General features: G+C 39.7%; 1 protein-coding gene across 1 annotated transcript in view; it reads left to right on the forward strand.

Annotated features, from left to right (window-relative positions):
- Positions 1 to 11,354: 11,354 nt before the first annotated feature.
- Positions 11,355 to 14,235, forward strand: part of LOC139967764 (arylsulfatase B-like) — a 31,139-nt gene continuing 28,258 nt past the window's right edge. The window contains exon 1 of the mRNA XM_071971831.1: positions 11,355 to 12,374. Within this exon, the coding sequence (XP_071827932.1) occupies positions 12,135 to 12,374 (240 nt within the window). The 5' untranslated portion in view covers positions 11,355 to 12,134. The remainder of the gene's footprint in view (positions 12,375 to 14,235) is intronic.

Below are 14,235 nucleotides of genomic sequence, written 5' to 3' on the forward strand. Positions count from 1 at the left end.
AGCAATATGTGGCAGGCGTTGCAGACTAATTGGTAAAAAGAGGTCATTTTACGTACCACCAAGGCAGGTCGATTACATAATCTAAAGAAACTTTTCATGATAGCATGCTATAGTTGGGGTCTATACAGCAGACCTGTGCTTATGATACACATCCCCAAGAATATAATTTGGTGGAATATATCAATATATTCCTGCACTCGGGGCTATACTCGTGAGTGCAGCGGTAGGGATCATAAGAGAGTACCATCCACCCAGTCCTGGGAAAAGAAAGATGTCATAAATTCATGACAAGACGGTCTCATATTGGAGCCAAATCATCAGCGAGACAGCTGATTACTCATTAAAATATTCATACTATTTCAACTTACAGAATAAGGGAGGTGCTGGAAGTGGGGGGTGAGGTGTAGGGGATATTAAGCCCTCAGTAATTTGATTTAAAAAATACTGCAACAAAATGAAGGTCAGTAGCAACAATGTTTTAGAAATTTCAGAGTAATTCCTATTTCTGACATTAACTATTGTGCTTCAAATGAAATCGCCGTACGATCAAACAAGAAATATTTCAAAATGCGAGCCCTTCGTTAGAACGCCATGGCAGGTATTGCGAAAAACGTTCTATAATGAAATTGAATTGACTCTCTGGAATATACTTTTGTGCTTTAATATTGCTACAATAGTACAAGAAAAGACTGAAGACCGCGTTGCAGGCTTAAGTCCCCAGAACTAGTTCACCATGCCTTTGAGTACATTCTGGAGAAATTTAATTTCTCGCTGAAATTTGTGGTCTAAAATCGCAACGAAAGAACAAGAGATCTGAAAACGCTGCAGTTTCAGGGCTATTTTCATTTTAATTAGAAGGTGTTATATATCTCTCTGATGGTAGCATACGCCCATTAAAAGCCCCATTGACTTACTGACTAAATCAGAGAAGTAATGTGGTCTCTAACTTAGAAGTTCTCACTAGCTAAACGCTACCTATCACTGGATATCTGACAAGTTGGCCTTCATGGCACCATCAATTTTCCGTATCCTGACTATTAGATTTTTCTCTATCAGAGCCTGAAACTTACGTCACTTGTAAACAAATCTCTTCACCAGTAGTTAACAATTTCGCACGATGCTCCTGGGAGTCCTAAAGGGGTATAAAATCAGGGGCGTATCCAGGATTTTCCAATAGGGGGGGGGGGCGCCAGGCATGAATGATCGCCTGGGGGATGGGTCTAAGGGGAGGGGTGGACAATTTTTGCTTTCGAAGAAGGGCTGAAATGCAAAATGGTGCCATATGTGACCCATTTTCGACCTTAATAATAAGCAACAGGCGCGGCGTAATGGAAAAATTATTGGGGGGGGGGGGGGGCTAATGTGTGGAGACTATCTAAGCGGAGCGCCACCATCGGTTGGCGCGGAGCGTACAAGAAAATTTTCGGTTTTTTCAAACCCCCAGATGGCCGGAAACGGCACTCCCCGAGTGTTTTATGCTGCGAATACCTAGCCCTAAAATATGGGTCTCAAGCCTGCAATTTCTCAGATTGCACGTAAAAGTCTGTAAAAACATTGTAATTTGTATGGTGTTTTAAGAGAGTAGCTATTACTCGTAGTGTACTCGCAAAGACGTTTTTGAGTGTAGTAAGGGCAGTGGCGGAGCTAGGGGTATTGGTCGGGGGGGGGCAAGAATGGTCTGTAGGGGCGCTTTCGACACTATCTAAGCGGAGCGCCACCACAGGTTGGCGCGGAGCGTACAGAAAATTTTTGAGTAAAGTTACTCCCTAGATTGCAGGAAATGACCCTTTCCGGGCCTTGCTAATTTGCAGATAAACGGAGAACAAATAGGTGTCGTCGCCATTTTATCGGAAAATTACACCAACAGAATTTGACAAATGTCAATAGGTATATGAGAGCGCAATAAAATAGTCAATAATCGCGAATAAGTTAAAAGTAGTGAAAAGCTGAAAAGGGCGCCAGCAGTCAAATTGAGTCCGTCAGGAGGGGGGGGGGGATCCGCCCCCTGACTGTATATATGGACGCTCCGCCACTAAGTAAGGGGATGTTGGAGAACTGGCTGAAATGAGGCAAGTCATTGGCCTAAGACGAAGTTGTGTTACGCTTACCGGTACTCACACTAACTGCTTCCACTTTTCACGGGGCGTGAAGACGCGGTTGGGGTGACAATGTGGTCTATAGCCAGAGGACGGGCCGAGGGACCAGGGTCCCCCAGCAATTACTAAAATTATTACACCTATATAGTATACGTGTGCATCTCAATTTTTTCATTGGGGGGCTGAGCCCCCCAAAGCCCCCCCCCCGGTTCCGCCGCCACTGATAAGCAACATTTCCAGTAAAAATGGACACAAAATGCACAATTTAGTATGGCTGGCATGTCACTTAGTGTTTATAGTGATAATACAAACACAAATACCATCTATGTTTCTAAAACTATTATGCCGCCGAACTTCGCCAGAACCTTTTTTTGGCAAACAAAAAATAACGCATACGGGAGGGGGGGGGGGGGTTGAGAGATCACCGACATCTCACATAAAGGTCGTCATCAATTTTTTTTTTTTTTTTTACTAAACTTTTTTTTGGGGGGTGACGGCCAATAGGGGGGGCGCGCGCCTGTTGCGCCCCCCCTGGATACGCCCCTGTAAAATTGCCTCAATTTACCCAATTTTTGCACCATATGTAGGCCTACTTCCATTAATGATCTACAACATGCAAGCCACAACAAACCGGATCCTGATTGATAACATATCAAAAATGGTGTTCTCCTCCTGAATTTTGGCACTTTCCCTAACATTCGGGCGGATAGATACAGACTCTAGGAGTATGTCACCTTAAACCACAATAAACAATGGGGGGAAAATGTGGATGATATTCCGACAAATCTATTGGAAATAACAATATTAATGAAAATTGCCATGTAATTGTAACTTTAATTATTGACAAACCTTTATAGATGTGGTACTATAGCCTAACGGTATATTGATAGTTACATATGGAAGAAGATATTGATGTAGGCTTAATGGTAAATTTTAGTTGATAGACAAAAGTTATAACTGTGATTGTATAGTAAGATAAATCAAACAATGTAGAAGAAAAAAATAATGACCTGTCACAATATAGAACAAAATGTTATAATCATGTTACTTGTAAATATATAAATTATTCATCGATTTTGACAAAACAAAGATCTAACGGTATATGAAAGTTTTGCTTTGTCAAACATAGGCTACTGTCGGTTTATATTTAATTCTAAATTGCTCACCATGCGTGAATGGGGCGTCTTTCAATCTTTGTATTGATATTGAACTGAGCTTTGAATTATTTTAAGTTAAATGATAATTGTTCAATCAATTTGAACTTCTTGCATTCGAAATAGTTTACTTTGCTTTTTTGCTTTGAAGACGAAAATAATAATTTGAAACAAAAGGAAGAAGCAAAGAATCAAATCCATTAATTATGGTTATAAAATCTTATTCAAGTAATTCAATTAAAAGCTCGTTTCAAACCCTGTATGTGTTTATAATGCTCTCATGCTGACACAATGTTCACATCTGTCAATGATCTGTAAGTTTGTGAATATACTTATATACTTAAGTATACTAACAGGGGCGTATCCAGGATTTTCTAATCCGGGGCGCGAATTACTATCTAAGCGGAGCGCCACCATCGGTTGGCGCGCAGCGTACAAGAAAATTTATGGTTTTGATACCCCCCAGATCACCGGAAATGGCACTTCTCGGGCTTGAAATGACCAACCAGATGTACACTTCTGCCTGAGAACCAAGCATTTCCCAATAGTTTTTTTTTTCTTCCTTCAATAACCTTTTTGAAGATTGTCACCAGTCACACATCATGTTCGACCTCATCGCATCTCAGTCCTGTGGATCATTGCTTTTTGTAGGTGATTCTACGTCGCGGCCCACAATACCCGTAAGCCCCACTTTTCAAGGTTTTAAGCCCTTTATTTGTTCAGAATTTGAAAATTCACAATTCTCGTGAATACATTCACTTCAAAACATACCCATAATGTTGCACAAAATTTCATCTATGGACAACCAATACCAATACCAAAAACCTCCTTCAACCCCTAACAGACCGGTCAAAAGTGCACAAGTAGAGGGAAGTATTATGAAGAATGGTGGTCAGGGAATTTTCGAAAATTCAGACACAGCTAAATTATTGGTGTACAAATATTGAAACCTCTTATAACGGCTACTATAAAACTTCGTTGAAGGAAATGAAAAAAAAAACAGATATTTCCGAAACCGAACACTACACACATCTACAGTTTGGAGGCTGTTCATCCCGGAGCGCCATTTTCATGCTCACTGATATGTGATATCTGCTGTTTGCTTTAAAAATTCGAATAATTGAAATAATACTGAAATAAGTAACTATTATCTGTGTTATTGTGCAATGCTCCACCAGTGGCGTAACGATGAGCCTGAGGGCTTATGTCCCAAAGGGGCCCCCTATCAGGAGGTCCAAGCAAGGGCATCCGCAGAAATGTTTACAAGGGATCAGTAGGTCATAAATGTGTACCACAATACTTGACACTATCTAAGAGGAGCGCCACCATCGGTTGGAGCGGAGCGTACGACGATTTTTTTGCCCCAAAAAAAACTCCTAGATCGTCGGAAAAGACACTTCCCATTCAAGTTGCATTTACACATCGGTTATTTTGAGATCTCATATCTTATAGATTTTGACTTTCAATAACTTCAGTAATTCATTATGGGTCCGTATGCAATTAACATAACTAGAGAACTGTTGGTTGGGGGAAATCATTTAAATTTCAAATGCTTAACATATTTTTTTTTAATTTTTGATTTTCCAGAGGTAGTGGACAAGCCCCCCCCCTACCGTGACTGTATGGATTATAATGGAGACTACTGTACAAACACAGTAATCAAACCTTAGCATAGGCCTAATTTCGGCTGAACTTTGTCTCAATCTAAGCCTAATTCCCTGTGCTTTTTACTTACCAGATACCCCGAAGGCATCTTTATTCTAACCTTTTATTATTATATTTATATGAAAGCCCTGCCTTCTTTTTCAAATGAACGCAGTTTCAAGTCTATTGGGTCTTGGATTATTGTTTTAGAATTTTTCAAAGAATCATATGTCCCAATGTTGTACTCAGAACAACATTGGCTGGAATTGGGTTTTAAATTATATACTTCGTTTTCGATTATAATAATAAATAACACAACTAGCTCGATTCAGACATTAATACCAAATCAGCCCATGATCATGATATCCGTATTCCGTATCACGTGAAAATATGCATATTGTCGTGTTCAGACTTTGCATGAGTTTTTCTTTCCTAGTAAAACGGGCCCTCCCTATACAAAGAGGTATACCCTTTTTCTGTGCATCAGTATAGCGGGGGCCCCCTTTTGGTCGGGGCCACCTGCTCAGCACGGTCCGAGCACATAGGAGTTACGCTACTTTGCCCCACATTCTTTTCATTTCGAAGACGCACAGTTTCAAGTTCATTACACACTGAAGGTTTCGATTCTCTATCTGCCTTCAGTTAAGGGAAGATCTTGGGATTTGTATCCCTAGATATCGCTAGATATTGCTAGATATCCATACAGTACAGTTCCCTTGGGATTTCTTGGAATTTTCGGGGCCAAATCTTGGGAAATTGCAAAGTCGGAAGTGGTCACACTCCATGTAGGTGTGTGGTGTGTTGCCGGATTTTGTCAAGGTCTTGGTACTACGGGCGAAGGTCATTAATTAAGTTTCGTAACTCATCGGTGAGCGATTAGAGGGGGGGGGGGGCGTAGGGTTGTGGGCGTATGGAAAGCCATTTTAGCATTTAATCGGGAATTTTAGATATCTGAAATTGTTTCTTATTTCAGATATCTGAAATTGAATTCGAGATATCTTAAATAGATTTCGAGATATCTGAAATTCTAATTCAGATATCTGAAATTGAATTCGAGATATCTAAAATAGATTTCGAGATATCTGAAATTCTAATTCAGATATCTGAAATTGAATTCGAGATATCTGAAATTGAATTCGAGATATCTAAAATAGATTTCGAGATATCTGAAATTCTAATTCAGATATCTGAAATTGAATTCGAGATATCTGAAATTCTAATTCAGATATCTGAAATTGAATTCGAGATATCTGAAATTGAATTCGAGATATCCGAAATTGAATTCGAGATATCTGAAATTCTATTTCAGATATCTGAAATTGAATTCGAGATATCTGAAATTGAATTCGAGATATCTGAAATTGAATTCACGATATCTGCAATTCTAATTCGAGATATCTGAAATTGAATTCGAGATATCTGCAATTGAATTCGAGATATCTGAAATGCATATGCATAAATTTCCGATTAAATGTTAAAATGGCACGTATGGAAAGCCATTTTAACATTTAATCGGGAAATTTCAGATATCTGTAATTGAATTCGAGATATCTGAAATTGAATTCGAGATATCTAAAATTCTATTTCAGATATCTGAAATTGAGTTCGAGATATCTGAAATTGAATTCGAGATATCTGAAAATGAATTCGAGATATCTGAAAATGAATTCGAGATATCTGAAATTTTATTTCAGATATCTGAAATTGAATTCGAGATATCTGAAATTGAATTCGAGATATCCAAAATTCTATTTCAGATATCTGAAATTGAATTCGAGATATCCGAAATTGAATTCGAGATATCTGAAATTGAATTCGAGATATCTCGAATTCAATTTCAGATATCTGAAATTCCCTGGTATTTCGAGATATGTGAAATTGATTTTAAGATATCTGCAATTATTTGTAGATATCTTAAATAAATTGGAGATATCTGTAATTTAATTTCAGATATCTGAAATTATTTCGAGATATCTGAAATTCCTTATTAAATGTTAAAACGGCTTTCCATATGGGCGCGCGTTTTCATGCAGATGGGAACAATCTCAAGAAGTGATGGGTGCGTCATGTTCCCTGACGAGTCGGTCGAGTTCGAGACCAGCCACAGTTGGTTTCATAGCACAATTGTACAATTTAAGGCGTCCATACACACGCGTTATAATATACCATATATTGCATATATACATATATATCTACATTAGTGAGAGAGGAAAAATGGAAACGTCAAAAATATGGAGTTGTCAGTATGAGGGGTAGGGTGAGACGCACACCCCCTCCGTAATCCTCGATTCGTCACTGGCTACCCTGTGTATATAATAGTGATCAGCGCTGTAGTTATGACTGTTCCTCTTCTCTTCCCGGTATCTTGGCGTTTATCTTCTGCTCCCTCCTTTTCTCCTTTTTCTCCATTTCTTCTTTTTCTTTTCCCTTCCTTCCTCTCCTTCCTCCTCTTTTTCCCCTTTTTTCTTCTCTTTTTTCTTCTCTTTTTTTTTCTCTCCTCTTTTCCTTACCCGGGGGGCGGGCGCCCCCAACGCCCCCCCCTGGATACGCGCCTGACTAATAACAGCATATTCAGGCTGCTCTTGGTATGACACTCGAATAATAACAAAGACAATCCAATCTAACCCCATGTCCCCCACCCCCCACCCCTAAGAAAAAGACGAAAAACAAATCGATCCATGATCCGGCTGCAGTAACCAAGTTTAGTGTGAAAGTCAGACGTCTATGGTGCGCTTAGAATTCCAGAAGTCCTGAAATCGACATATATCAATTTAAATTGACATATGTTAGTTTATCTTGCTCTCGTTGGACGACCAGTGTCACTGGGTTGTTTCTAGCGCTCTGATTGGAAGAAATCTCCCCCTTTTATAGAAAGATATTTTTACCCTTTCAAGCTGGGAAATACTATTGGGGAAACACCTTCAGTGATTCGAACACTAAACCATGCATGTTGCATTAAAAGTCGACATCATATTAGACTGCCATAATATTCATGTTATGTTGCAAGTTTAACCTATTCTATTTTATTCTATAAGGGATATATGTTTTAGATTATTGTTGTCTCATACGGAGGGATCGTGCAATGCTGGAAGCAAGGAGTAGTGGCGTAGCCAGGTTTTTTTTTTCAGTGGAGGTGCTGGGGGGAGGGGCTTGTCCATTTCCTGGGAGGGCGTCTTGTTACTATCTAAGCGGAGCGCCACCATGAGTTGGCGCGCAGCGTACCGGGAATTCATAGCTAAAAAGGCCTCCCAGATCGTCGGAAATGACACTTCCCAGGCCTTGTAAGCAGGGGCGTCAATCCGATTTGAAAGTGGGGGGGGGGGGGTGACGTAATCGTTTTGAGTATTCTGGCCGCAAGTACTATCTAAGCGGAGCGCTACTATCGGTTGGCGCGCAGCGTAGCAAGAAAATTTCAGATTTCAATACCTGCCAGATCGCTGGAGATGGCACTTGCCAGGCTGGGTAGCAGCCAGCTAGTTGCGTGATTTCGGGAGGAAGTTACAAATTCGTCACTCAAGAAATCTGCAATAAAGTTCATGCGGCCTTAATTTTTGGTATTTCTGTTATTAGTGATTCCAATTGACATGAACATTAGAACAAATGAAGATTGATGAAATTAGACAAATGAAGCGGCGAACTGGAAACCCCAGCCCCATTATTGCCCTATGTTTCAAAATAGAATACCCCTCATTTGTTCGAAATGATGACAACTAACTATCTGTGAATAAATTTACTTCGAAATGGGCACATTATATGCACCAAGTCGGTCAAGGAATGGCCTCCAGGGCCTCAGATATAGGCCTATAGGAACGATGTCCCAAAATGTCCCGGACATACTATAGGCGAAGGAAGCTATCCGCCGCGACTGCATGTGAGTTTCTCGACTTGCCGTCCTGGAAGTCATACCACAAAATGGTGCATTTCCTCATACGCCATTATTAATAATTAAAATAAGTAACTAATTAGGCATAGTCCAGATCCGAGTTCGTATAGTGAGCTTAGCGCAAATTTGGCCAAAAGTGGTCATACGCCAGCATGTTAAACCACCAATGACCAATTGGACTGTGTCAGTTGAAATGTTTTGCTAGGTCTACGAGAATACATTTCTATGAAATTTGAAAGAAGATGGCAAGGCAAACCACTTTAATTATATTTTCAGGACCTCACACATGCGCATGTATTGTCAGACTTAGAATAGGTCCCATGTAAGTGAAGGCTAAAGTGATGAAGGCATCAACATAATGCTAGGTGGATCTGCATCTGGTAATCGGGTGAATTCTGGTCGGAGCGTACTATGTAACCACCGTGTACCCAGTGTTCTCACTGTGGGGTAAACTCCGGTATCACTCAACAACTAGGTAACATGGGATGCGCTGCCACGGAATATGCTTCCTATTTCATTTCCCCAATATTAGGGAACGGGCACCGTCTTTGAAACATGATCTACAACTAAACAGCATATATGTACAGGCTTTGGCTCTAGCTATGAAGTGCCATGACTTCTTGAACTATAGTTGTAGGCTCCGGCCGCACCGTTATCCGCACACAGATTGTGGTTTCAATCTCAAGTTTCGCTGGTCGCGACAAACAGACAAAAGTTGCAGGTGGGTAGTATAATAACTATGGTCATACCGATGTGAAAATCTCTGTCACTTTTCATAGAACTGAACTTCGATGATATGAATCCTAAGATGTGTAAGCCCTAACCAAATAGAGCCACGACACTAAAATGTGTGTGTGTGTGGGGGGGGGGGGGGACATTTGATAGTGTGTCCCCACCCATCGAAATGTGAGGGGACGTGTCCCCCTGCCCCCCCCCCCCCCCAGGATTGACGCCCATGCTTGTACGCTGCTCTAAAGTTTTCTCAACATCCTTTATTTTGAGATCCCATGTTTTGATATGGTCATCAAATAGTTTAGTGAAATAGAAAGAAGAAAAAAACAGCCTGGTAAGTTACTCTGAAATATCATGACATATCTTTTGTGAGTTGGACACCGGCATTGATATTTTTCGGCAAATCTGCAAATTGCGCGTGGAAAATAAGAAAAGGTTGACTGGGCTTTCAGCCAAGCAACATACTGAATGACCGAACTATATGTCAAAAAGATTGCGTCTGAAACATTATTAGGCTGATAGACTGATTTTCATCGATAGTACTGTCTCCTTAATTGAAAATTTGTTTTTCAGCGGTCATAAGAGCATCAGGGTACGTCCCAGAAGTGAAAACCCGGCCTATGCGCTATGTCACGTCCGGTTTTTCAGCAACTAGGCTATAGCCTACTACCGGTCCGCGGTCGAAGGGTCGTTCATGAGTGGTCATCATGGAGATTCAAGACATTCAGACCGAAGATATATTTTTCGCACATGTTATTTTTTTTTCGACACCCAAAATCCCAGTGGGGGGGGGGGGGCGAATGGGGGCGACAAGCTTTCATGGGGGGCTGTATCCCCCACGCCCCCCTCCCCCTTGGCTACGCCACTGGCAAGGAGGAAAGAATTTTAAAGTTATAGAAGAGTGCTGCAATGATCATTTTAAATGCTTCTTACCATGACAGATCGACTTTGATATTTGATGAATTAGGATGGATGACTTTCGATAGATGCATAAAGCAAAAGAGAATGATAATGGTTTATAAAATTATAAATGGTCTTACCCCATCTTACTTACAAGATTTAATTTACCCCAATAACGGAATTACAAAGCCATTTGTTAAGATCGTCGTCGTCAAAGAATTTCTACATCATAGGGGCAGGGCATACTGAAATATCTTAGAAATAGATTTATACACTTAGCGGCAAAAGAAAGGAATGCGATATCCTAAGATAAAACATGCTAACACTCAAGCAAAAGAAATGATTTCTATAATGCTTTGTAATGTTGTATTTACCAAACCTATAGATATGTTTTATATATTCATTGTACTTCTATTTCAGCGTTCGTTATGATTTATTTTGTGTTTTATTCTTATTTCACTCTGTTCTTTAGTTGTATATATGCTTTAATATCTGATTTCTTTTATTGTGAATTATGTGTGAGGGCCTCGAACATGTAAGATTATAGCGTTTTTTTTTTGTTTTTTTTGTGTGTGTTTTTTTGTAGCGCCAAATGAGTATTACCCTTGAAAGTGAAATAAATCATAGGCGATCCTCTGCCATTATATATAGTTAGCATGCATTATTGATTTTTTTTCTGGATGATGGTTGAATATGTTCCACACAATAGCCTGTATACGTTCATCTGTATACAAAGGATCACTGTTCTGTCTGTATCGACATTCCCTTTCTTGTAGACCAAAGGATACCGCCCGCTCAAGATTGTTATTTAACATCACTTTGACGAAACGTGGACCGCAGCATTGCCAATGGGAAGCAACTCTTTAAGTATATGTATGTATGTATATGTGATCTTCCCGCAAGCAGGAACTCGCGAAAGAAGCCATGCTCACTCCGCCTATATAGTTTGGTCAAGTTAAAACCTGCGCAGATTCCTGGTTGAATGGGCCTCTTCACCTTTTGATCGCATCCCATAGATAAAGAAAGTCATGATTACAACATATATATACAAAAATGAGGACATTACGTTTAAAAAGCAGTAAAAATGATAAGGGTAATCAGGCCATGCATGAAGTTACAAACTTAGGCCTAAAACATCAGTTAGAAGAGAATGAGTAATCTGATATGAGATCTGGATATGATATGAGAGCTCCAACAATTCATCGAACTAGAGCTACAACAAGTCAATGAGAACTGCAGCAATGTACAGCAAAAGCGTGAACGAAAGCTGTATTACCTTCATCACGTCTACGAACGGAAACTGTTGATGGTGCTCTGGCGACTTTTGCCGGATACGCATATTTTAACATTTTAAACATTTTCTGAGAAATTGAATTCTCGTGAAATATTTCCTGTTGATGGTTTCATGTTTTACGATAATAGCTATATGCCTGTCTTTCAACTTAAGAAATTTGCAGTTTAAACCGCGGCCGTTTGAAGATAATATGAACATAATTGCCGATAAAGTTTCTCCAATCATAGCAGGAGTGGCATTTCTTAGCGAAAATGGATAGTCCTTTGATTGTTTACTCCCTCAATATAATGGGCCTTTGAGTCGGCTTCATTAGTGCGTAGCGCTGTGTGAACCAAATCTCATCAGAACAGGAAATATAACACACACCTGTTGCTGTTTACATTTGCATTTTTTCAATTTGTGTCGGTAACATTATATCAACATTTTTGAGAATGTCGACGTTCGTGAAATATTTCCTTTTGATGTGTTTATGTTTTACGTTCCTATACCTTTCTTTCAACTTAAGAAACTTGCAGTTCAAACCGCGGTCGTATAAAGATAAAATGGACATTGCCGACGATAGTAACGAGCAATCAACATTGGCTGCTGCAGAAGGTTTATTGCTTCCACGGGGTACACAAACAGCGCAGGCGGATTTACTTCCCGTAAACAAAGTAGAACATCCCATGGAGGTAAGTTGTCGCAAACGATTGACATCTATCTATAAAACGCAGTCATCACTTTTCATTCTCTCAAGATTATTCGTAAGAGGCCTATGCTGTATATGTTCTTCTCGGGTGTTTTGTTCTCCATCATCTGTCGGAGGATTGAAAATATCAGAGAGTAAGTATTAGGGCAATTTTGGGTTTAAACCTAATATATAGACCTAACGTATAGTCTAAATATGCCTCAGAATGCAGAGGGGCCCAGGTCCATGTAAAGGGAGGGGTCCTGGCCTCCTAAACATGGGTTCTCAGATTCAAGTCACCATATGGGCCTCTGGGTGGATGAGCCTCTACATATTAAGTTACCCTCACTTTAAATCAAGTTTCAATTAAATAGAACCATGGCACCAAATCTGAAGTTGCTCAACCCTGTTATTTTTCAACATGTTAATGTATATTAGCATATGCCCTTTGATTATGTGAAGGCTTATGCAACTGTATAGACCATACTTATGCTTTGGAAAAGCATAGGCATATATATATATATATATATACATATATATACATATATATATATATATATATATATATATATATATATATATATATACTGTATGAAGCGAACCGCGGATGGCGGGGGAAATTACCAGATTTAGGGTCCTTCGCTTCGAACTCACAAGTTATAAATGAGGATGCAAGAGTGTTCTTGCGTTGAAACAACGGCTGACGATTTATTACAACAACAACCATCTCGGTGTTAAAGAGATAAATATAAAACAGGAACACATTCGTAGTGAACTGAAACTCGTAGTCTAATAGACGTTTTACCAACCTCGCATAATCTCAGAACTCTAATACCTCAATAACACAAACTATTAAAGGATAACAAGCTAATATTAATAAGCTGAAGTACATTCCCAACATTTATCTCTTTAATACAGAAGATGAATTATAAAATGATCAATAACATCAACACAAATACAATTAAAGAATGAATACCCGCAATACTGTACAAAATGTATAATGAACACGATCCGTAATCTGCACTTTGAAATAATACAATAAGTTTGTCAACAGATGAGGACTTTTACCACCTCAATAATAGCCAGGGCAACCCATGCCAGCTGCAACCATTACAGGAATTTCCACCTAACTGTTCCTAGACAGTAGGAATTTTCACCCCCTGAACCCACAAACTCTTGAACCCACTCCTGAACCCACAAACAGAGTCTTGTCGCTCTATAGCTATCTACAATGCCTTGCTAAGATTCAAGGACAATCTCTGAGACATAACTTTAAACAACAGTAACAAATGATGTTCAAAATACAAAATCAGTATATATACTCTAAAGTTTAAACAGCGAGCTGTCCTTTGTATGTAGGATTGCCAGCTTTTCTTCTACCCAGAGGTTGCACTGGCCTTTCACTATCTCACAGCTTATATTGTTGCTGATTCCCTCTCTTTTCAGGTTCTATACATGCTTTGACAGTTCTGTTTCTCTTTGGTACTTTCGTGCTTGAGAGATTTTGAGTGATCGCTGAAGCGCTGCTTAAATTTGATCCTTCTGAAATGCCGCGAAAACGATCTAGATTCTGTGTCCGATGTGACTTGGGCTTTGTATACTATTGTGCTGGTTAAACATTTCTAGTGTGGGGGCAACTTTCTGTAGACCTACAGTTGCTTGATCTAGCAAGGGTCGAATTGCTGGTCTGCTTGGTTAGTTTGGATTACGGGACTGGATGATTGACTTCATATTTTTTGTGCAGCTATAGCTGACTTTCACGGTGTAGCCATTGAATATTTTGTGGAGCCTGTGTCCCCATAGGAAGTGATTTGTTATTTGGTTTGACATTCATACTGGGGATTTAACCAGATGGTGCGGGCTCT

This window comes from Apostichopus japonicus, chromosome 5 (assembly GCF_037975245.1).
Source record: "Apostichopus japonicus isolate 1M-3 chromosome 5, ASM3797524v1, whole genome shotgun sequence".
In the NCBI taxonomy this organism is placed as follows: Eukaryota; Metazoa; Echinodermata; class Holothuroidea; order Aspidochirotida; family Stichopodidae; genus Apostichopus; species Apostichopus japonicus.